Source organism: Lynx rufus, unplaced genomic scaffold (genome assembly GCF_022079265.1).
Source record: "Lynx rufus isolate CCGP_SWC_20201006 ecotype Redwood Valley unplaced genomic scaffold, mLynRuf1.p SCAF_13, whole genome shotgun sequence".
NCBI classification, from domain to species: Eukaryota; Metazoa; Chordata; class Mammalia; order Carnivora; family Felidae; genus Lynx; species Lynx rufus.
Genome location: NW_025814827.1, coordinates 5,262,163 through 5,287,165, shown reverse-complemented (window position 1 = coordinate 5,287,165; position 25,003 = coordinate 5,262,163). Strand labels below are relative to the sequence as shown.

At 33.7% G+C, this 25,003-nt stretch overlaps 1 protein-coding gene across 1 annotated transcript in view; it reads right to left on the bottom strand.

Moving 5' to 3' along the window:
- MYO9A (myosin IXA) overlaps nucleotides 1-25,003 on the bottom strand; it is a 253,196-nt gene that overhangs the window by 114,448 nt on the left and 113,745 nt on the right. The window contains exons 16-19 of the mRNA XM_047074849.1: nucleotides 18,861-18,936; nucleotides 10,267-10,410; nucleotides 8,869-8,908; nucleotides 2,360-2,482 (exon numbers count right to left, since the gene is read on the bottom strand). Coding sequence (XP_046930805.1) covers nucleotides 2,360-2,482; nucleotides 8,869-8,908; nucleotides 10,267-10,410; nucleotides 18,861-18,936 — 383 coding nt within the window. The remainder of the gene's footprint in view (nucleotides 1-2,359; nucleotides 2,483-8,868; nucleotides 8,909-10,266; nucleotides 10,411-18,860; nucleotides 18,937-25,003) is intronic.

Here is a 25,003-nt window from a genome sequence, read left to right as displayed (position 1 = left end):
CCAGCTTTTTGGTTTCGTTGATTTTTTTCTATTATTTTTCGGTTTTCAATTTCATTGACTTCTTTTATCTTTATCATTTCATTCCATCTGCTTGCTTTGGGTTTAATATATTTTTCTTTGGCTAGGTTCCTAAAGTAGTAGTTTACATTATTGACTTGAGACCTTTCTCATTTCATTAAAAGCATTTAATGTTATCAACGAACCCTGGAGCACTGCTTTAGCTGCACTGCACAAACTTTGATATTTTCATTTCATTTAAAATATTTTTAAAATCTTCCTCCTTCTTTGACTCATGTATTATTTAGATGTCTGCTTTTTATTTTCCAAATACCTGGGGGTTGTTATCTTTCCTTTATTGATTTCTAGTTTCATTCCATCTTATGCTCAGATAACATATTTTGTTTTTTAGTATTCCATCTATTGGCTTCTCTGTTATATTCCTTTGTAGTATTTTTCAGTGGCTACTCTAAGGATTACAATATGCAAACCTAACTTGTCATAGTCTACTTAGGGTTAATATTTTATGACTTCAAGTAAAACTTAAAAGCCTTACAACCATATAGACTCCTATTATTACCATCATATATAAGCAACATACAACTTTTTTACTTTTAAGTGTTCTTTTTTCTTGTATATGCTATTGTAGTACAAGATACATAAAATGCTTAAATCATAAGTATACAGTCTGATGAATTTTCACAAAGGGAACACATTCTTACAACCAAAGCCCAAATCATTAAACAAAATATTACCAGAAATTCAGAAGCTCTTCTATCCCATCCCATTGAATTTAGCAAGGTCACTGTACATAAATTACCTACCTCCACACCTGAACCAAGGGTAACCATTACCCTAATCTCTAAGATGGCAACTTAGTTTTGTCTGCTATATGAGTTCATATTAAAAAAAAGATATACTAGGTACTAGCTTGTATTTGTTGCATATATTATGTACATTTTCAGTGCTATATAGTAATGATTCATTATATGACTATACCACAATTAAATAATCCATTTAAGGTAGGTATTTGTTTGTTTCAGTTTGGGCTGTTATAAATAAAGTTGCTGTGGACATTCTTCAACATATCTTTTAGCTATTTCCAAATACCTGCATCAGTTTATATTTCAATAGAAGTGTATAAAAGTTCTTCTGGTTGCTCCACATCCCCACTAACACTTTGTATAATCAGTCTTTTTTATTTCAGCCATGCTGGCAAGTGTGTAGTTAATTTGCATTTCTCTGATGAATAATAATGTTGGGCCAGTATTTAATAGGCTCACTGGCCTTCTGGATTACATCTTTTGATTTCAGACAGTTTTGACTGCACAAGGCTTTGTACCATTTGTATTAGGGTGTCAGTCTTTTTAAAAATTGATTTGTGGTTCTTCGTTTATTCTACATATATAAGGTGCTTTTCAGATATATTGCTAGTATATTTTCACACCCTGTACCTTGCACTTTCATTCTCTTAAGAGTGATGTTTTGTTTTTAACTTTATTGAAATACAAATTAAGTACTATAAAAATGTACCCATTATAAGTGTACAGATCAATGATTTTCAGTAAGTTTACATAATTGTGCAAACATCACATTAGATGAGATATAGAAATCTTCCATTACCCTAGAAAGTTCCCTCCTGCCCATATGCAATTAATAACTCTTCCTGCTTACAGTCCCAGAAAACCACCGATCTGATTCCTGCTGCTATAAACAAACCATCTTTGAAAAAAATAGCCCATTTTAGACTTATTTTCCTTTGATTATAAAACCAATGTGAAGGTACTGTAAAAAACTTAAGACACAGATATATGTTCAAAGAATAAAAGTCAGTTGACAATTATATATAACTGTTATTTAATTTATTGTGATATTTATTCACAAATGCCCAGTCACAACAAAAAGAAATGGATCTATGTACACAAAGTTAAAATAAAACCAGAAAAACCTACAATCTCATTTAGTTAAATATCGATAGCAGAAGCATGAAGTTTGAAAATACATATAGGAAAAAAAACATACACCTTATGTTAACAGTGACTATATCTGGGCCATAGGGTAAAAGGAAGATTTTGTTTATAATAGCAATTTCCTGCTGCCTGTGTCCTCACATTGAAAGCAATGAATTACTCTTTGGGATATCCACTATCCACAGATACAACAATGAAAAAGAAAGGCAGCTGACTTTTTCCACCACTGTAACTTTTCTCCAAAATGACCACCATAAAATGGCTTTTAAGTCATATGAATCATATTCCATTCAGGTACCTTGCAGATCATTTTGACCTTTCAATGCTGATCTGAATGAACAGATTCCTGATTTTAAAAACTTTTTTTATAAAAAGATAACAAAAGAAATAACCTGAAACTGGGCACTGATGCTGGGAGGCTTTTTCTTCTTGTGCAAATGAAGAAGAGACTTGGTAATGCGATCCTGTAGTGTCAGTCTTGTCAGGTGCTTTAAAGAATTTACCTCTAGCAAGTGCTGAAAACAAGCAAAAAAAATCAAATTCTTCACATAAATTAATTAAAGAACAGGGAAACCAAAATTCTAAGCCAGTTTTCATTATCACCTATGTATAATGACTGTGGTGAATATTAGAAATTGATATTCAATATCCATCTCACCCTCCTGCTTTCTCACAGAAGCTTTCCAGGTAAAAAGAAAACTGCATTTCTCAAACTCTCTTGCATCTGGGTTCCAGATAGGATTTAAGTTTATCATTTAAATTCTAACGCATGAAATCGGGAAGGTATAACTGAGGCAGACTTTGGCTACTAGCTTCTGTTTCTTCTGACAACCATATATACCCAAGTACTTTTTAGCTTTCTAAATGGATCCTAATGTCCAGGCACCACCTTTGTGAGTTGAGAGGCAGAGCACAGGGAATTTGTGTTGTTACGGCAACTCTAGTAAATGCACCTTAACCCTGGAGCCAATAGTTGTGGCAGCTTCCTCCTGATTCCTGGATCACACCACAGGTAGTATGCACCTGGAAGCAGCAGCTGGAATGGCAGCTTCCTGCTTTCTTAGCTGATTACAGCTGGGGTCAGTTCTGCACTGCTATTTTAATACTCTGAAACTCTAAAACATCTAATGATTTTGTAAGTGCCTATTTGAATTAAGTCTTTTTCTACTTAAAAATATCTACACTTATTTTTTTTTTTTTTTAAATGTTTTTATTTATTTTTGAGACAGAGAGAGACAGAGCATGAGCAGGGAGGGGCAGAGAGAGAGGGAGACACAGAATCTGAAGCAGGCTCCAGGCTCTGAGCTGTCAGCACAGAGCCCGACGCGGGGCTCGAACTCACAGACCGTGAGACCGTGACCTGAGCCGAAGTCGGACGCTTAACCGACTGAGCCACCCAGGCGCCCCTATCTACACTTATTATTGCTAACTGTAACTGAATCCTGACTCACAGAGACAACAAATTTAATCCCAGGGCTACAGAGGGTATGCCAGAAACACACACAGAAACAAAATAAAACAAACCCTATTAACCATGATCCTGGCAAATTAATTATCAATCTTAATAATAAGATAGGAGTTACACATAAAGCAAATACAAATAATACAAAATGGGGTGTTAATAAAGTATTTGAGAGCTTTTGCAGCCAATTACAATTAAAAGTAATTTTTTCTAATATTTATTATTTATTTTTGAGAGAGAGAGGCAGAGTGCAAGCAAGGGAGGGGCAGAGAGAGCGGGAGACACAGAATCTGAAGCAGGCTCCAAATCAGCACAGAGCCCAACGCAGGGCCCAAAGCCATGAACCATGAGATCATGACCTGAGCTGAAGTCGGATGCTCAACTGACTGAGCCACCCAGGCGCCCCAACTTTTTAAACCATACCATATTTATGGAAGTGAGCTTGCCCATGGAAAGAATATATATATACATATGTACAACTATATAATGTTATTCAAAAAGCTCTAAAAATTTTATTGTATGAGAAGCACAGAACTGAGTTAAAAACAACAAATTTAAAAGTCTTAAAAATATTAATTTTGACAATATAAACACCTAAAAATATAAACCTTCAAGTGGCAACAAGTACAATACATATTTTAACAGATACAACTAAATAAAATTTTTCTAGCAATGACACACTTATTATCCGTACATAAGAAATGTAAAAATTCCTTTACAAATTCATCCTGAAATTAAAATGAACAGAAGACATGAAACAGGCAATTCTCAAATAAAGTATAAATGACATATAACATGATGACAATCAATCAACCTGATTTATAATAAAAAAAAAGCACATTTCTTTTAAAGAGATTTTCTGCATATCAGATTGGCAAACATAATAAACACTGACAAAACCCAATATTCATGAGGTTGTGAAGAAAGACATATTTATGCACTGTTCTTAAGAATGCAAATCAGTATAGCCTTCCTGATAAACAATTTCACATCTAGATATTTATTTAAGGAGATTATCAAACAAGATCTGAAAGTTATTTTTGACAATGCTTCAGAAAACAGCGAAAAACAACAGAGATATGCAATTATAAGGAATTATTTTCATAAAGTATGCTTCAGTCACACAACTAAATTCTATACAGTTCATAAATATACTGTAACCTGTATTTACTGACACAGAAAAATATTTGCAACCCTGCCCACTCCTATCACTTTTATTCAACATAGTACTGGAAGTCCTAGCCCCAGCAATCAGACAAGAAAAAAAATAAGAAGCATCCATATTGGTAAAGCAGAAGTTAAACTGACACTATTTGCAGACGATATAATACTACATATAGAAAACCCTAAAGACTCCAAACAGAAAACTATTAGAAATAATAAATGAATTCAGTAGTTATAGAATACAAAATTAATATGCAGAAATCAGTTCTTTCTATACACTAATAATGAGTAGCAGGGAGAGAAAATAAATAAACAATTCCATTTGCAATTGCACCAAATAGAATAAAATAACTAGGAATAAACTTAACCAAGAAGGTGAAAGACCTATACTCTGAAACCTAAAAAACACTGATGAAAGCAACTAAAGGTGGCACAAATGGAAAGATATTCCATGCTCATGGATTGGAAGAACTAATATTGTTAAAATGCCCATTCTATCCAAAGCAATCTACAGATTCAATGCAATCCCTATCAAAATACCAACTGCATTTTTCAAAGAACTAGAACAAATAACCTTAAAATTTGTATGGAGCCACAAAAGATCCTGAGTAGCCAAAGAAATCCTGAAAAATGAAGAACAAAAATGGAGATATCACAATCCCAGATTTCAAGATATACTACCAAGCTGTACTACCAAAAGAATATGGCACAAAAATAGACACATAAGTCAATGGAACAGAATAGAAAGCCCAGAAATAAACCCACGACTACATGGTCAATCTGTGACAAAGGAAACAAGAATATACAATGGGGAAAAGACCATCTCTTCAATAAATGGTATTGGGAAAACTGGACAGCTACATGCAGAAGAATGAAACTGGACCACGTTCTCACACCATACTCAAAAATAAACTCAAATTGGATTAAAGACCTAAATGTAAGACCTGAATCCATAAAAATCCTTGAAGACAGCACAAGCAGTAATTTCTCTGATATCAGCCATAGTAACATTTTTCTAGATAGGTTTCTTCAAGAAAGGGAAACAAAAGCAAAAATAAGCTACTGGGAGATCAAAATAAAAAGCTTTTGCACAGCAAAGGATGCCATAAACAGAATGAAAAGGCAACAAACTGAATGGGAGAAGATATCTGCAAATGATATATCCAATAAGGGGTTAGTAAAAAGAACTTCTACAACTCAATGCCAAAAAATAAGTGATCCAATTAAAACATGGGCAGAAAACCAAAGAGACATTTTTCCAAAGAAGACATACAGACGGTTAACAGACACATTAACAGATGGCTCAACATCACTCATTATCAGGGAAATACAAATCAAAACCACAATGAGGTTTTGATTTACACCTATAAGAATGGCTAGCATTAGAAAGACAAGAAATAACAAGTGAATATTTAGCAAGGTGGTGGAGAAAAAGGAACCTTTACACACTGTTGGTGGGAATCTAAATTGGTACAGCCACTAAGAAAAATAGTATGGAGGTTCCTCAAAAAATTAAAAACAGATATACCATATGATCCAATAATTCCACCACTGGGTATTTTCACAAAGAAAATGAAAACACTAATTTCAAAAGATGTTTGCATCCCTGTGTTTACTGCAACATTATTTACAACAGCCAAGATATGCAAGCAATCCAAGTGTCTATCAACAGATGAATGAATACAGATGTGGGGTGTGTGTATACAAACACACACATATACACACAATGGGACTACTACTTAGCCATAGAAAAGAATGAGATCTTGCCATTTGTGACAACACAGATAGACCTAGAGGGTATTATGTCAAGTGAAGTAAGATAGAGAAACACAAATACCACATGATTTCATGTATAGGTGGAATCCAGAAAACAAAACAGATGAATGAAAAACAGACTCAAATACAGAAAAAAAAAAAAAAAAGAAAGTGATAGTTGCTGGAGGGGAGGGGTAAAATAGATAAAGGGGATTAAGAAATACAAACTTCCAGTGATAAAATAAAAGTCACACAGATGAAAAGTACAGCATAAAGAATATAGTCAGTAATTCTGTAATAACATTGTTGGTGACAGGTTGTGAGCACTGAGTAATGTATAGAATCAATTAATCAATATGTTGTACACCTGAAACTAATATAACACTGTATATACGTCAATAAAAATAAATAAAAATAGAGAAATAGATGGGAATCCCGTCACTGATAATTGAATAGAATTTTTTATTTCAGGTGAGCCAACATGAATATTTTTAAACCATATGAAGTTTAAAGAGAGGTTATCCATTTGAGGAGAGTAAAAAGAATGGTACAAATAGCTAGACTCAGTGCTGGCATTCAAAATACTAAAGTACATACATATACACATACACACACACACATTGTATATATATACATTTATATATAATATATATACTTACATATTTATACACACACTGTACATATATATATATGTATGTATATATATAAATCTTGTATATATGTGTATGTGTACACAGGCACTGGAATATTACTCAGCCATCAAAAAGAATGAGATCTTGCCATTTGCAATGACATGGATGGAGCTAGAGTAGAGTGTATTATGCCAAGTGAAGTCATTCAGTCAGAGAAGGACAAATACCATATGATTGCACTCATACACATAATTTAAGAAACAAAACAGATGAACATTGGGGAAGGAAGGGAAAAAAAGAGAGGGAGGCAAACCATAAGATTAACTATAGAAAACAAACAGGGTTGCTGGAGTGGAGGGAAGCAGGGGATGGGCTAAATGGGTGATGGGTATTAAGGAGGGCACTTGTTATGATGAGCACTGGGTGTTCTATGTAAGTGATGGATCACTAAATTCTTTTCCTGAAACAACTATTACACTATATGTCAATTAACTAGAATTTAAATAAAAACTTGAAACAAAAACAAAATACTAAATGGCTAAAGAGACAATGAAGGAAAAAGGAAACACAAATGAACAGATAAAGATGTTTGATAATGAAAGTGGTAGCCTTTTTCTCTACATAAAATCTTTTCATGATAAGAACAAAGTACAAACCACTTAACATAAATTTTCTTTGTGCTTTAAAACTATTTACCACTACCAGAAACCACAGAAGCATTGCATTACCTTTTCTCTAGAAGCCAAAGAGGCTTAAGTAGAAGGAAATAATAACTTCATTTTTTTGTTTTTTGTTTTTTGAACTAGAAAATCTGAGAATAAATAGCTCTTTCTCAGTTCTTTTAAAATTTTGAAATTCACCAAAAAAGGTTACAAGTGACAGAACTTCTTTAGGGGGGGTACAAGAGGAAGAAAGAGTAAGATTTTTCTTTCTTTAGTAAATTAAGTAAATACTTCTGGAATGCCATCTCAGCATAAACTTTGTAGATCAGGGTGGGCAAATTACAGCCATGGGCCAAATCCTGTTCACTGATTTTATATGGTTAAAAGAACATTAAAATAATACTTAAGGGCATGTGTAAAATTATATGAAATTCAAATTTCAGTGTCTAAAAATAAAGTTTTATTGAAATATAGTAACACTTATTCAGTTCCATATTGTCTATAGCTGCATTTGTGCTACCATAGCATAGCTAAGTAGTTACAACATAGACCTGCAGCTTATCTGGGCCTTTATAGAAAAACTTGGCTAACTAATGCTAATGATGATAAGCTAGACAAACACTAATTAGAAACTATTTTTTTTAATTTTTTTTTTAACGTTTATTTATTTTTGAGACAGAGAGAGACAGAGCATGAACGGGGGAGGGTCAGAGAGAAAGGGAGACACAGAATCTGAAACAGGCTCCAGGCTCCGAGCTGTCAGCACAGAGCCCGATGCAGGGCTTGAACTCACACACCGCAAGATCATGACCTGAGCTGAAGTCGGACGCTCAACCGACTGAGCCACCCAGGTGCCCCTAATTAGAAACTATTTAAAATCAGGTAAAATTCAAAATTTGACCTTAGCCTGGCTTAAGGATAAATGAAAAGATCTAATGTAAAGATGCAATTTCTCAACAAAAAACATTTGTAATTCAAAAGCCTTTCAAACACTGAAATATGAGATATATCACAAATATTTACCTGAACCATTAAGCCTGGCCATTTCCTAACATCCAGTGTTATTTCTAAAACAGATTTAACTGAATATACAAAATTAATCCCTACTTTGGGTACAAATAAGGTACTGCTTATCTGGAATTGTTTATAAAGATTGTTTGCATGAATAAAAAAAAAATATTACAGAATAGGGCACAAACAGAAAAATTCTTTTTCATAATACTCACCTTTGGAAGTCCAGGCTTGGGTTTGAAGTTTTTGCTTCTCCTATAAGACAGATCATATATTAGAAATAACGACAGTACAGATGAATCCTTTCCAGGTCTCTGGTAAAACAATAGATTATATACCCATTTCCAAGATACTGGTCCTCTATATGAAAACACTGTCTAGTTCAACTAAGCAGGCACCTTTAGGAATGAAAAATAAGCAGGGAAAAGGAACAAGAGATACCTGCTCTACAATATAGGTATAAACAGATTCAAGCCTGATAATCAGTAACATAGTGTTGTACATTCAAAACTAAAATTGTTTCCTTTTGGACGTTAATAGAATTCTGCTTTCCTATACCTACAGAAACTTTGTTTCTGTCATTTTAAGACTTTAAAGAGATGTCTAATTTCATAGATTTTTTAAATGTACATATCAAAAAATTCTTACCTTTCCCTTTTGAATTAAAAATTCTCTTCTGCTCTTTTTCTTCTTTATAACCCAATATTATATTCACATCAAGACTTTTTTAACGGCTAAAGAAATAAAAGGAATAATGCCCAGAGCTCATGAGCATAAGCTGGGGAGTCAGAAAGACCAAAGCTTGAATCTAAAACTCTAGCACTTACTAGTGTAGGAGTTTTAACTTCTCTAAGTCTTGGTTTCACTAATGTGATAATGTAAGATAATGTAGAATGTAATAATGTAAAATGAAGATCATAATACCACCAACCTCTTGGTTGCTGTGAGGATTAAATGAGTTAATTTATAATTCTGAAGCATCGCAAAACTTAAATAAATTGAGCCTATTAGCAGTGTTAAGTGATGACTTAGGGATTAAGGAATCCAATTCAGTCATACCAGCTAGCGGTCAAAAAATATGTTTTGCAATAATGCCTGAAATACACGGATACAGGTAGCTAAGAACTTTTTACTGGTCCACCTTGCATAGTTAAACCTATACCCTCAAAGCAGTCCTATAATTAGGTAATGAAGAATGGCAGGCTGGATAAAGGTTATATATCACTATATATAGTCTCAGTCCCCATTTCATAGGGGATTTTACTGCCCAATTTGTTAGGACTGTCAAAATTAAAGGACAAGTGCAATTCAAGACTGAGAATCATAAAAAGTGTGAACAGTTTTACTCTATTTGTATGTAGGGTCTGTCAAAGACTAATGAAGAATTATCTCCGTAAGTACATCCAACCATGATTCTCCTGGGGAGATGAAAACAAACAAACCGCCAAGCTTCTTAATGCAGGAGATTCACAGCTCTCAATACTATTTTTGATTCACTTGTTTCACTCAAAATTCTCCTCATGAAAATAATGATTCACCATCACCCCTCTTCTTTTTTTAGCCAGAAATTTTAAACCAATAAAAACCAATCCACATTTCTGATCAATACTAACGTGAGAATTCCATGCGCTCTTTCCAAGAGTTTGCTGCTAGCTGAATTAGCAAATATCCCATCTTTATCAAGCAAGGAGGTGCTACTTGACAGTCTGCTCTGGCGAATCCCAGTTCTGCCATTCCAGGCAATATCAAATGTATCACTGTAAAAAGTTAAATACGGTATAATTTGCTTTAGTTAACTGAGACATCTACAATACTCCCCACATTGCTTAAATAAGTAAATTTTAAAACTTTCAACACTGAAGTTAAAATTTACAAAAAGAGCTAACCCAGCAAAAAATGGTTTTAGCACAGAGATTACCAATCAATCTAATCTTTTCCTCATTCAGAACAAAGAATTTCTATGGATTCTGGCACATTCACATACAAATGTGCATGTAGATGAGCACATCATACAGCTAATATCTTTAAATCTAATCCATTAACTATTTACAATCAGTAAATAATATAAGGTTATTATAGTAACATAATGGCTTTTGTCTTTGTTAGATTTTAGAACTTCCAAATATTATTGAAGGAATTTACAATCCTAATAGGCTGTCCCATTCTATGGAATATTTAATTTCTTCCTGGGAGGTCTTATTCACACATTCACTCACTACACACACATCCACCAAAGTTACTAAGTATCTTCTATGGGCTGAGCAATATTCTAGCCACTGGAGATAGAGGAGTGAACAAAACAGATAAAATTATCAGTGATTACAATATGAGGACTTAATAGAGGGCTTTCCAGGTAAAGCAGCAAATTGACCACATTTTTTGATTCCTCCCATAAAAATCCATAAAAACCCATAAACACATTAAATATTAATAAAACCCATAAAAACCCATAAAAACATTAATAAAATAACTTTTAAAGGAATAAACACTTAAGAATAAAGAAAATATACTAGGAGACAAGAGTAACATAGTTTTGAAATATGGAAAACAGAGGAATACAGAAAGCAATCTGAAACTGGCTACAAGGAAGAATGAGAAGCATCTGTATTTACAGAACTCTCAAAGGCTCCAGAGTTTCTGGAGTTCCATCAAGTACCTGTGGAAGTGGTGGGGAAGGTGGGTTAAAAACAAGAGCACTAGTTGAAAGTCAGTTTAAGAAGCAGTTAGACGAATGGATAAAGAAGATGTGGTTTATATATACAATGGAATACTACTTGGCAATGAGAAAGAATGAAATCTGGCCATTTGTAGCAACGTGGATGGAACTGGAGGGTATTATGCTAAGTGAAATAAGTCAGGAAGAGAAAGACAGATACCATATGTTTTCACTCATATGTGGATCCTGAGAAACTTAACAGAAGACCATGGGGGAGGGGAAGGAGAAAAAAATTAGAGAGGGAGAGAGGCAAACCATAAGAGACTCTTAAATACTGAGAACAAACTGAGGGTTGATGAGGGTGGGGGAGAGGGGAAATTGGGTGATGGGCATTGAGGAGGGCACCTGCTGGGATGAGCACGGGGTGTTATGTGGAAACCAATTTGACAATAAATTATATATATATATATATATATATATATATATATATATACATATGCGTGTGTGTGTGTGTGTGTGTGTGTGTGTGTGTGTGTGTGTGTGTATGTAAAGAAGCATTTAGAACTCCATGAAGCCTGATAGCCATCCCTTACCTAAGCAAGAGGATGAAAGAGGAGTCCATGAACCATGGACTAGGCAGCACCAGGCACAACAGAGGATGAGTATACTATATAGAAGTCAAAGGTAATACTGAAAATAGATTCTCAACCCTCTTACCCCACTGGCTCCAGAATGCTAGCAGCTAGGACGATATCCTCCAGGGAGAAAATCAGAATAAACTTTTGTGTGCAATGTGGCCATCCCAGGAAGAAAGACCCAAAGATACCAATATGTTCTATACATTGCCAACACACCCAATTAATCAGATTGCAATTAGTCTTTCAGTGTTTCAATAATGAATATTAACAGTCAACCAAGGTTCATCAGACATCTGAGTAAAGCCATGAGCATAAAACAGAGACCAAAACAAACTATCATGACATAAACAACTTAAAGGAAAAAAAGATCAGGCAGGCGGAAAAAAAAAAAAAGTTTTAAGCCCTCAGTAATATTCTTAGAGAAGAGAGAAAATATTGCATCTATAAAATAAGATGCTATGAAAAATTAAAAAACTGAGAAAACAAAGTAACAAAAATGTCCTAAAAATTAAAGATGTAACACCAATAAAAATGCAGAATATACTTATTCATTTAAAAGTATCTATTGAGCACCAAATAGTGTCAATTTTTTCTAGCATCTTCATATTACTTAAATTCAAATGGAAGAAAACAAACACATAAAAAAACACATTGTATGTCAGATAATAGGTGCCAAGGAGAAATTTTAAACATAGAAGAAGGATGCCAGGACATTAGGCTTTTTAATAGGGAAGTCAAGGAGATGCACGATGGAGAAGATTTCATTTAAACAGAGATCTAAGGGAGATAAAAAGCAATTCAAGCAATTATCTGAAAGAAGAGCACTCTACTCAGAAGAGCAAACACACAGTTTGGGAGGCTGGAATTTTGTTGATGAGTCTGAGATATATTAAATAAATCAGCAAGGCTGGAGTGGAGTAAACAGGGGAAAAATGGTAGATCAAGTCAGAGTTAGGAAGGAGGAAACCATGTCACATATACCCTCTAGGAAATGTAAGAATTTTTGGGTTTTAATGAGAATGAGAAAGAAAGACAAAGAAGGATTTTCAGCAAAACATGAATCAGCTTTTTTATATTAAAATGTATTTTATATTACATATATTTACATATTATATTAAAATGATCTGGTTTCTATATTGAATACTGTTTGAGGGGCCAAGGACAAAAGCAGGGACATTACTTTAGGAAGCTATTATAATAATCTATGCCAGGGCAATAGCAGTGGAAGTAGTAAGAAATGGTGAGATTCAGGATATCATTTTAAGGTACAGCCGATGTAACTTGCTGATGGATTGAATGGGGAGTGTCTGAGACAGAGGGAATTAAGGATGACTTCAAGATTTTAAACCAGTAAGAGAAGATTTAGAGATGAGGAAGTGGGAGAAATCACTTATAAAGCAAAACAACATGAAAAATCATTAACAAAATAGATCAATCAAGTAGACTCAAGAGTTAACAAAAGAATTTCTAGACAGATCATACAAAATTCTGGTACTTAAGTACAGAGGAGAGATGTCACTTGTATTACAAAGGCTCAAGAATCAGGTGCACCTGGATGGCTCAGTTGGTTAAGCGTCCAACTCTTGATTTTGGCTCAGGTCATGATCTCACAGTTCATGGGTTTGAGCCCCACTTCAGGCTCTGTGCTGGTGGGGCAAAGCCTGCTTGGGATTCTCTCTCTCTCTTCCTTTCTCTCTTCCCCTCCTCCACTCGTGTACTTTGTCTCACTCTCAAAATAAATAAATAAACTTGGGGCGCCTAGGTGGCTCAGTCAGTTGGGCATCTGGCTTCGGCTCAGGTCATGATCTTGCAGTCTATGAGTTCAAGCCCCATGTCAGGCTCTGTGCTGACAGCTCGGAACCTGGAGCCCGCTTCAAATTCTGTGTCTCCCTCACTCTCTGCCCTGCCCCTGCTCACAATCTGCCCCTCTCTCTCTCAAAAATAAATTAACACCAAAAGACTTTTAAAAATTAAGTAAATTAAATAAATAAGTAAGCTTTAAAAAAAAGAATCAGAGAAAGGGCATCTATAAAAAAAAAAACCTACAGTCAACATCATGCTTCATGATTAAAAAAAAAAAAAACACTGGAAGATTTCTCACTAATATCAGGAATAAGACAAGGATGTGAGCTCTTGCCACACTAATTCAACACTGTACTGAAGTTCCTAGCCAGGGCAGTAAGTAAGAGAAAGAAATAAAAGACATCCAAGTTGAAAAGGAAGAAGTAAAATTATATTTATTCACATATGACATGATCTTACATATAGAGAATTCTAAGGAATCCACTAAAAAACTATGAGAACTTATGAGTTAAGCAAGGTTAAAATATTCAATTATATTTCTATATAACAGCAATGAACAATTGACAATGAAAGCAAAAAATTTTTTCATTTATAAAAGCATGAAAAATAATACTTAGGAGTAAATTTGAGAAAAGAAGTGTAAGGCTTGTACATTAAAAACTAAAAAATATTGTTAAAAGAATTAAAGATCTAAAGAAGTGAAAAGATATTCCATGACAATATTCCTCAAATTAATCTATAGATTCAATATAACCCCTAGCGAAACCCTAGCCATTTTTTTTTTTTTTTGCAGAAATGACAAGATAATCCTAAAATTCATACGGAAATGCAAAGAATCCAGAATAGCCAAAACAATGTTGAAAAAAACAAAGCTGGAAGAATTACAGTTCCTGATTTGTAAACCGATTATAAAGCTATAGTAATTAAGACAACATGGTACTGGCATAAGGAAATACATACATATCAATAGAATAAAATTGAGAATCCAGAAATAAACACTTCTATTTATGGTCAAATGAGTTTTGACAAAGGTATCAAGACAATTCAACAGGGAAATAACAGTATTTTCAACCAATGGTACTGAGGCAACTGAATATCCACATGGGAAAGAAGGAAATTGGATCTTTATCTCTTAGCATATACAAAACAACTCAAAATCAATTACAGATCTAAATTTAAAAGCTAAAACTATAAAATTCTTAAAAGAAAACAGAGAGAGTAAACCTTTGTGACTTAGGCTTAATGATTTCTTAAATACAACAAAAGTATAGCAAAAAATAAACATAGATAAATTAGACTTCTTCAAAATTAAAACCTTCACACTTCCAATAACACATTTGAAATCATGTATCTGATAAGGGACCTAGATCTAGAATATATAAATAACTCTTACAACCTGATAATAAGACAACCCAACTAAAAAACAGATTACTCAAGAAATAAAAAGAAATGAACTACTGATACATTTAATAACCTAATGAATTAAGCACCACGTTTAACGTTAGAGAGCTAATCTCAAAGTTTTGAAGGGAATTAGGACATGTCACCCCAAATTACACTACATAAGGGAACTAAGAATCAACAGATACAGGAAGAGTCAGTTCTCTCCCATCCCCTGAACTTCCTAAAAGTAGGGCATAGATTTCCCTTCGTGAAAAGTGTCCCCATCTCCCCTACAAGGAAGAGAAGAGCAGCTTTTATCACCTGAAATAAGAGACTAGGAACTGAAAGGAGTTTGCTTAAATAAATCTTACTAAAATAACCCTCATCTTCCATTAGTTCCCCCATCTATTCCCTAGTCACTACCCCACTTTTTATAATCCCTTTTAAAGCCCAAAACATCTTTCCTTTAAAAAAAGAGTATATGAGCCCCCAAGTATGACACCACTTCTTTAAGTTTCACTTCTTTTCTGTGAATACTCATGCATGTAAAACATTAATAAAAATTATATACTTTTTCTCCTGTTAATCTGTCTTTCATAATTTAATTCACAGGCCCTAGAGGCCCACAGGTTGCTAGAGGATAGGACAGGGAAGGAGAGGGGTAAATACAAATAGGCAGCATTAGTGAATTCTTTTGTGATTATGAAAAAGGTATGTATCTTGACTGTGGCATTGATTACATAATTGTATATATGGGATACAATTGCAAAAGTCTATATATGGACATGTGTAGACTGCTAAAAATGGTGAAAGTAAAAAGATAAGTTACAAATTGGGGGAATACATTTGAAACATAAGTGAAATGGCACCAGTACATAAAATTTATAAAGAATACTTTTTAAAAAAGAAATATGGACAAAGCAATGATATTTCAAAATACATGAATAGCCATAAAATATATAAAAATTGTTCAACAACATTAATAAGCAGGGAAAAGCAAATCCTAAGATACCATTTTATAACCACCAGATTATCAAAAGTTAAGAAGACAGTCAGCTGAGTTGTGCTGGCAAGGAACGAAGCAAAGGGAACTTTTAGCTGCCACTTTTAGTGTACATTAGTACAACTCCTTTGGGGGAAAAACTGGGGATTATCTTACAAAACTATCATGCACATATCCCACTGAATTAACAGTTCCATTAATAAGTACATATCCTAGCAATGTAATAATAGGTGAACCAGAAGACTGGTATGAGCATGTTTAAAATAACACCATCAGTCAGGGTGCCTACATGGCTCAGTTGGTTAAGCATCTGATTCTTGATTTCGGCTTAGGTCATGATTTCATGGTTCATGAGATCAAGCCCACATTGGGCTTCGTGCTGACAGCGCGGAGCCTGCTTGGCTTCTCTCTCTCTCCCCCTTTCTCTTCCCACCACCCCCCCAACACACATGTGTACACACCTGCTCTCTCTCTCAAAATAAACATTAAAAAATTAAATATTATATGGGGTGCCTGAGTGGCTCAGTCAGTTAAGCATCTGACTTAGGCTCAGGTCATGATCTCACGGTTTGTGAATTTGAGCCCCGCGTCAGGCTCTGTGCTGACAGCTCAGAGCCTGGAGCCTGCTCTGGATTCTGTGTCTCCCCCTCTCTCTGCCCCTGCCCTGCTCGCACTCTGTCTCAGTCTCTCAAAAAGTGAATAAACATTTAAAAAAAAATTTTTTAATTAAAAATTTTTAATAATAAAGTAGCACCATTTCTTTAATTTTTTTTTTTAACATTTATTATTGACACAGAGAGCAATACAGCATGAGCATAGGAAGGGCAAGAGAGAGGAGGAAACACAGAATCCAAAGCAGGCTCCAGGTTCTGAGTGGTCAGCACAGAGCCAGATGCGGGGCTCAAACCCACAAACCATGAGATCATGACCTGAGCCAAAGTCGGATGCCCAACCAACTGAGCCATCCGGGCACCCCTAAAGTAGCACCATTTCTAAGAGTAAAAGAATCGCTCATATATCCACTGAGAGACAAATCAAGTATGGTATATTAGTGTCACAATAATTTTTTTTTTTCAACGTTTATTTATTTTTGGGACAGAGAGAGACAGAGCATGAACGGGGGAGGGGCAGAGAGAGAGGGAGACACAGAATCGGAAACAGGCTCCAGGCTCTGAGCCATCAGCCCAGAGCCCAACGCGGGGCTCGAACTTACGGACCGCGAGATCGTGACCTGGCTGAAGTCGGATGCTTAACCGACTGCGCCACCCAGGCGCCCCAACACAATAATTTTTTTAATGTGATAAAATATTTTTTTTACTGTGATTAAAAAATACACAACACAAAACTTACCATTTTAACTATTACTTTTTTATTGAGAAATAATTGACACATTATATTACAACATACTGAGTACTTATATATACTGCCAAATGATCACCACAATAACTATGGTTAATATCTGTCACCATATGCAGTTACAAATTTTTTTCTGTGATGAGAACTTTTGAGATCTACTCTCTTAGTAACTTCTAAATACACAATACAGTATTATTAACTATGGCAACTATACATACTATCTGTTACTTCCCAGAACTTATTTATTTTGTAATTGGGAGTTTGTACCTTTTGACCACCTTCACCCATTTCACCCACCCCCTACTCAGGCCATGGGCAACCACCAATCTGTTCTCTCTCCATTTTAATATTTTCAGTGTACATTGTATATGAGTATATTGGCATGAGTACATTCACATTGCTCTACAAACATCACCACTATCCATCTTCAGAATTTTTAGCCAAACTGAAACGTTGCATCCATTAAACAGTAACTCCCTATCCCCCCAATAGCATATAATATTATACAGCAACTAAAAAGAATAAACTGTATGCAACAAGATGGATGAATCTTAGATGAATATTGCTGAAGGGAAAAAATCATAGAAGACAGCATACTATATACTAATTTTTCTGTATAACTTAAAAACAAGCAAAGACAATTTATGGCTTAGAAAAAACATACATTTATGATAAAACTTTTTTGAGAGAGAATACAAACGTGTATGAGAGGGGGAGGAGTAGTGGGGAGAGAATTTTAAGCAGGCTCCATGCCCAGCATGAAGCCGAATGCAGGGCTCCATCTCACAACTGTGAGACCATGACCTGTGCTGAAATCAAGAGTCAGACACTCAACCAACTGAGCCACCAAGATGCCTCTGTAAAACTTTTTTTAAGAGTATAGTAATGGTAAACATAAAATTCTACATAGCAGTTATCTGAGGGGTGGGAGGAAGGGAATGATCAGATAATATAAAGGTAGCTGTAGCAATATTAATAATCTTCTAGTTCTGAACTTGGGTGGTAGGTTCATTTTGTTTGTGTGCTTCCTAATTATGTGAGTGTTTGCATATTCTCTTATAGCAAAGTCTACATTAATGTATAAAGACTGAATAGGAGCTTCCCATTAAACATGTATATCAAACTTACTATACACCATTTCAAATCCTCTCAGTCTTAACCTCTTATAGCTACTGCTGTTGCAAAGAGTACTATGACTAGTTACACATATTTAGTCCAGTTTCAAACCTTATTATACCATTTATAAAAGCTTCAAGAAAGAAAAACAAACTACACCTTGCTTCATATTTTTAAAGCCACATAAGTATTAATAAGAATTCTAACTATTTCTTCTATACCTCTTTGAAAACACAAACCAAACATACTTACTGTTGATTTTTTTCATTTAGAGTATTCATGCCCTGGAGATCAGAAAGAGGTGTTCTGGGATTTTTCCGGGTTATACCTAACATATAAAAAGCAGATATTTTCAAATCAATGCTAAAAGAAACTACACATAAAACAATTTTTCTAAGGGCAAATGAAATTAATGTACTTTGATAGTAAATATTTGCTAAACATGTCAGAAATATCAAAATAAGAATGTGAACCAAGGCACATGACTGTTACTTACAAATCTGACTTAATCAACAATGAACCCAATTAGGGAATTAAATAATAAATCTTTTTAATTGTTCTCTCATTTAAACATTATCAGAAAATCAAGGGTAACTGGGCTGAAGGTCTAGAAATGTATATGCTCATTTATTTTAATATTCAAAAAATTCCTAATTATTCCTTTGCAACATTTTTCAGCAATAATTATATTGCTGACATGGACCATAGATTTTAGCGATCAATTAATCTTATGTATAGACACTGAGAAACAAAAACAATAAATTACTTCCTTTACCGATATTTTTTAAGTTATAATTTACTTTAAATCATATGATAAACACTGAAGCTCTATACACATAAGGCCACAAATTTTCAACACACATTTAATATAGGTAAAATACAATGGAAAGGAAATAAAAGTATCTATCCAAGATAACAATCTTAAATGTAGAAAATCCTAAGTAACTCACAAAAAATTATTAGGACTAATAAAAGAGTTCAGAACAATTATAAAATATAAGATCAGTACTTAAAAGTCAATTTTATTTCTATACAATGGTAATAAACAATCAGAAAATAAAATTAAGAACACAATTCCATTAATAAGACCAAAATAATATTAAACAATAAATTTTAAAAAGTATAAAGTGTCTACACTGAAAACTACAAAACATTAAAAGAAAATCTAAATAAATGGAATGCCTTTCAAACTTATTGGTTGGAAAATTTAATACTGTTAAGAAGGCAATGTTCCCTAAATTTACCTGCAGACTGATGCAATCTCTATTAAAATTCCAGCAGCATTTTTTTTTTTGCAGAAATGAATAAACTGACCCTAAAATTAATATGGAAATGCAAAAGACCCAGACTACCAGAACAATGCTGAAAAAGAAGAACATGATTGGAGAACTCACACTTCCTGAATTCAAAACTTACTACAAAGACAGAGTAACTGAGACATTATGGTACTGACATAAACAAAGACAAATAAATCAATGGAAAGGAACTGAGAATACAAATCAGACCTTTACATTTAAGATCTATTGAATTTTAACAATGGTGTCAAGATATTCAATGGGAAAAGAATAATTTTTTCAATAATGGTGCTGGGAAAACTAGATATCCTTATGCAAAAGAATGAAGTTGGGACCAAAAATCAAAATATAAGTCCTGAAATTATAAAACTCTTGAAAGAAAATACAGAAGTAAATTTTTCTGACACTGAAGTAGACAATAAAATTACTTAGATATGTCACCAAAAGCATAAGCAACAAAAGAAAAAAAATGGATAAAAAGACATCATCAAAATGTAAAACTATTATGCTTCAAAAGACACCATATCAAGAAAGTAGGAAGACAACCCACAGAATGGTAGAAAATGTCTGTAAATCAAATATCTGATAAGGAACTTGAATCCAGAAAATAAAAAGAACTCTTACAACTGAATAATAAAAAGACAACCCAATTTAAAAATGAACAAAGTATATGAATAAATATTTTTCCAAAGAAGACATGCAAATGGCTAATAAGTACACAAAATGATGCTCAACATCATTAGTAATCAGAGAAATGAAAAATCAAAACGACAATGAGATACCACGTCACACCCACCAGGATGGCTATAATCAAAAAGACAGATAATAAGTGCTCCCAAGGACACGAAAAAATTGGAACCTTTATACACTGTTGAAATGTGAAATGATACAGACACCTTGGAAAACACTCGAGCAGTTCACCAAAAAACTAAACATAAGATTACCATATGACCCAGCAATTCTACTCCTAAGTAAATCCCCAGGAGAATTTCCAATACACTATTACTGGAAATATATCCTGAGATCAACAAATTCTTAGAACTTTGAATGACTTTATTTTCTTATATATTTGAATTCATTGTTTTTGTTTTATTTAATCAGTTGTTTAGTTATAGGCACCAATTATCCCTATGACAAATTCTCCCTTTCTATCCTTCATATTTATTATTTTCTTTCGTGTATTGAAACATAATAATCCCAGAAGTTTCTTCAATATCAGTAATTCAATTTTCAGCTATTTCCCCTATTTTTTGAACTCATACAGATTTAGCTTTATGCCTCTGTGTGCTTTAGTAGTTCAATACCTATTTTCAGTATCATTCTGGTATTTTAAACTCTCAAATTTGTACTGCTGCTTTACTGGATTCATGTTATTAAATGCTTCTAAACTATAAAGTACTCACAGGAAATCTCTTTCTCTTTCTTGGAGTATCTTCCCTGTAAACACAATAGGGCATATCTTTGAGGGTTGTTCTTTTATGCATATTAACTCACTTTCTTATTTCCCTCTGTATGATGATTTTTCAACATCAATTATTAAATAGTTTAACATTAAAAGGGATAATACACTGAACACTGGCAACTGATCACTCAGAAAATGAAGGCCTGTGCACCTCTCTCCTGATCCCATCACAACAGCTTCAGGTCCCATCATTGCCTACTTGTTAGGATTAGCACAAAAAAACAAAACAAAACACTATAATAGCTATCATAATATTCAATAACTTAATGTTGAAGATTGTCTTATGAGTTAACAGACAGCAAATCTCAAGGAACAATAGGGAACTGTAAAAAGGAAACAAATGGATATTCTGGACCTAAAAACTAAAATTAAAAATTCATTTTATGGGTTTAAACAGCACAATGAACTTGAAATTGATAAATAAAAATTATCCAACCTGAAGAATGAAAGAAGATAAAAGAAAAATGAAGAGTATGAGGAATCTGAGAGAATATCAAATATGCTAAAAACATGTAACTGACATCCAGAAAGAAAATAAATTGCAGCAGAAAAAAAAATTTAAATATTAGCCAAAAATTTCCTAAATTTGATGAAAAACAATTGAAGCACAGGTCCAAAAGGTACAGCAAATCCCGAACAGGATAAATATAAAAATAAATCATACCTAGGAAATCACAATTACTGAAAACCAGAAAACAAAGAGAAAATGTCAAGGAGCCAGAGGAAAAAAGGTCCATTAGGCATGAAAGAATGACAATAGGATGACATCTGAATTGATCATCACAAATAATATATAACAAGGAGAAAATGAAGTATATATTTTTAATGTTTATTTTTTGAAAGAGAGAGAGAGACAGTATGTGTGTGTGTGAACAGGGGAGGGGCAAAGAGAGACACAGACAGAACCCAAAGCAGGCTCCAGGCTCTGAGCTGTTAGCAGAGTCCAACATGGGGCTCAAACCCACGAACTGTGAGATCATGACCTGAGCCAAAGTCGGACACTTAACCGACTAGGCCACCTAGGCACCCTCAGAATGAAGTATCTTTAAAGTGCTGAAAGACTGATAGTTCCTAATGACATTAAACATGTCTACTTTATGACACAGTAACAACCCATAAGTTTTACCTGAGGAATGAACATACGTAGTACACAAAATGACTTGAATGTTTATAGCAGGGCTTCTCACAACAGCTCAAAACAGTATTATAACCCTAATATCCATCAAGAAACGAATGATATACAATTGTTTATACCTATATAACTCTGCAACAAATTACTTAAATATGAAACAACATAGATGAATGTTTACCATTATATTGCATAAGAGAATCAGAATGCAAAAGAATACAAACTGAATTATTCCATTTCTGTAAATTTTTAGGAAAGGCAAAACTATAGTAACAAATCTTAACATGAGTTGCCTAAAGGTGGTGGGAAAATGTACAAGAAAGCAAGAACAAATTTTCTGATACAACTTTATTCTAGTATTTCATTTTGAATCTTTTTGTGTTCATGTTTTAGGTTTTTCTTGTATAAACATCTTATAGTTACATTTTTTTTTCTTTTTAAATGTTTATTTTTGAGAGAGAGAGAGAGAAAGAGACAGGATCTGAAGCAGGCTCTATGCTGACAGCAGATATAGTGCTTGAACTCATGACTTGTGAGATCACAACCTGAGCCAAAGTCGAACCCAGACGCCCCGAGTTTTCTTTTTCTTAACTGAATAATCTGTTTTTTAACTATTTAGTTTGGCCCAACATAATATTACTGTTATTTCTATTTTTACTAACTTATTTTATACCTTCTACGCCCTAATTATTATATGCTTTTATCCAGACTTCTACTGAATTATTTTCTTTATATTCTGATTTCTTTCGTTTTGGAAGTTATATATACTCTCTTCTTTGATTATCCTTGAATTTTTAACATATCCATGAATTCTAAACTAAATTCTCTCTTCCCTTTTTCTAAAGAGTACAGAAACTTTTTTTAATATACTTATTTTTGAGAAAATGCAAGTGGGGGAGGGGCAGAAAGAAGGGGACAGAGGCTTCAAAGTAGGCTGTGCACTGACAGGCTGTTAGCAGGAAGCCACATGTGGGGCTCCAGCTCACAAACATTGAGGTCATAACCTGAGCTGAAGTCTGACACTCAACCAAACTGAGCCACCAGGTTCCCCTAAAAAGAGTATAAGAATTTCTGAAAGGTCCGATTCTAGCTATCCCCTTCCCATCTCAGATGTTGTTACCCTGTACTTATTTCCACCTTGTTTTCTTCCCATGAATCAAGAAATTAAGCTTTACTACTAAGTTTTATAAAGTAAATATTTATTTAGATTTATGCACTTATTTAATATTTCTTTATCAGATCTCAAAACTTGCCAGTGAGGTCAGGTTTTGTCTTTCTCAACTAAACCATTTTATAAGTTCTATCAGTGTAGAGCTGTTCAGATTACTATCTAACTTTATTACAATTGTTCATCTTTGCATGGTCTATCTTTGTCCACCCTTCTATGTTCATCATTTTAAGAATCTTTAATTGAACTTCTTGAAAAATTCATTTTGGGAATTAAAGTGATGAGGTTAATCTATTTTTAGTAATTATAAGTAGCAGTACTTGTTTCTTGTATTTTATTTCATATTTTTCATTTATCTCACTCAAACTCATTTTTTTCCTTTTTGCTTTCATTTGTTAAAGGTTTCTTAAGCTACTGTAAAAGATAAACTTGTTTCTATTTTTTTATTATTGTAGTTGCCTATAAAGCACACATTCATGTTTATTTACCCATACTGATTTACCAACTTTGATAAATATCTATAGTCTACCAATTCAAGAAAAAGATAGCTTCCTGACTTCCCTGCAAGCTTCAACAAAGTAACACTCTAGCACTTCTTGCATGTTTCTATTCATTTTCAAACAGGAATTCTGATCATACACTTTTTTATTTTTTATATTCTTAATTCTATGCAAAATAGTCTTTTCTATACATTTGTGACTTTTGTCAGGCTTCACGATATGTGATTTTTATTGTGGTAAAATTTACATATAGAATCCATGCATTTTTAAGTATATGGTTGTGTAAGATTAGATAAAACCACCACCAAAAGAAGACAGAGAATATCTGCATCATTGCCCAAAAGTTCCCTCATACCCTTTCTTAGACAACCCCTACAACCCCTTTCCTGGATCAAGGAAACCACTTATTTGCTATGCATATAGACTGGTTTGCATATTCTAGAATTTGACATAAATGGAATGTAACACATTATGTCCTCTTTTGTGTAAGGTTTAACTCAGCATACTATTTTAATAATTGATCTATAAAAATATTTCCATGAACACATATTTTCATTTCTCTCAGGTAAATACCAGGGATCGGTATTAATGGAACATATGGGAAGTATATGCGTACCTTTATTCAAAACTGTTTCCCAAAACAATTATACTATTTTACATTGCAGTAGAGTAAATAAGTACCCCCAGTTGCTCCACATCTTCAGCATCAGTTAGTACTGTCAACTTCTTAAAGGTTAGCCATATCACAGGGTGTTAATATGACCTCATTGTGATTATAATTTGCATTTCCCTAATGATTAATGAAACTGATAATTTTAATTAGCCTAAGGATCATTCATAG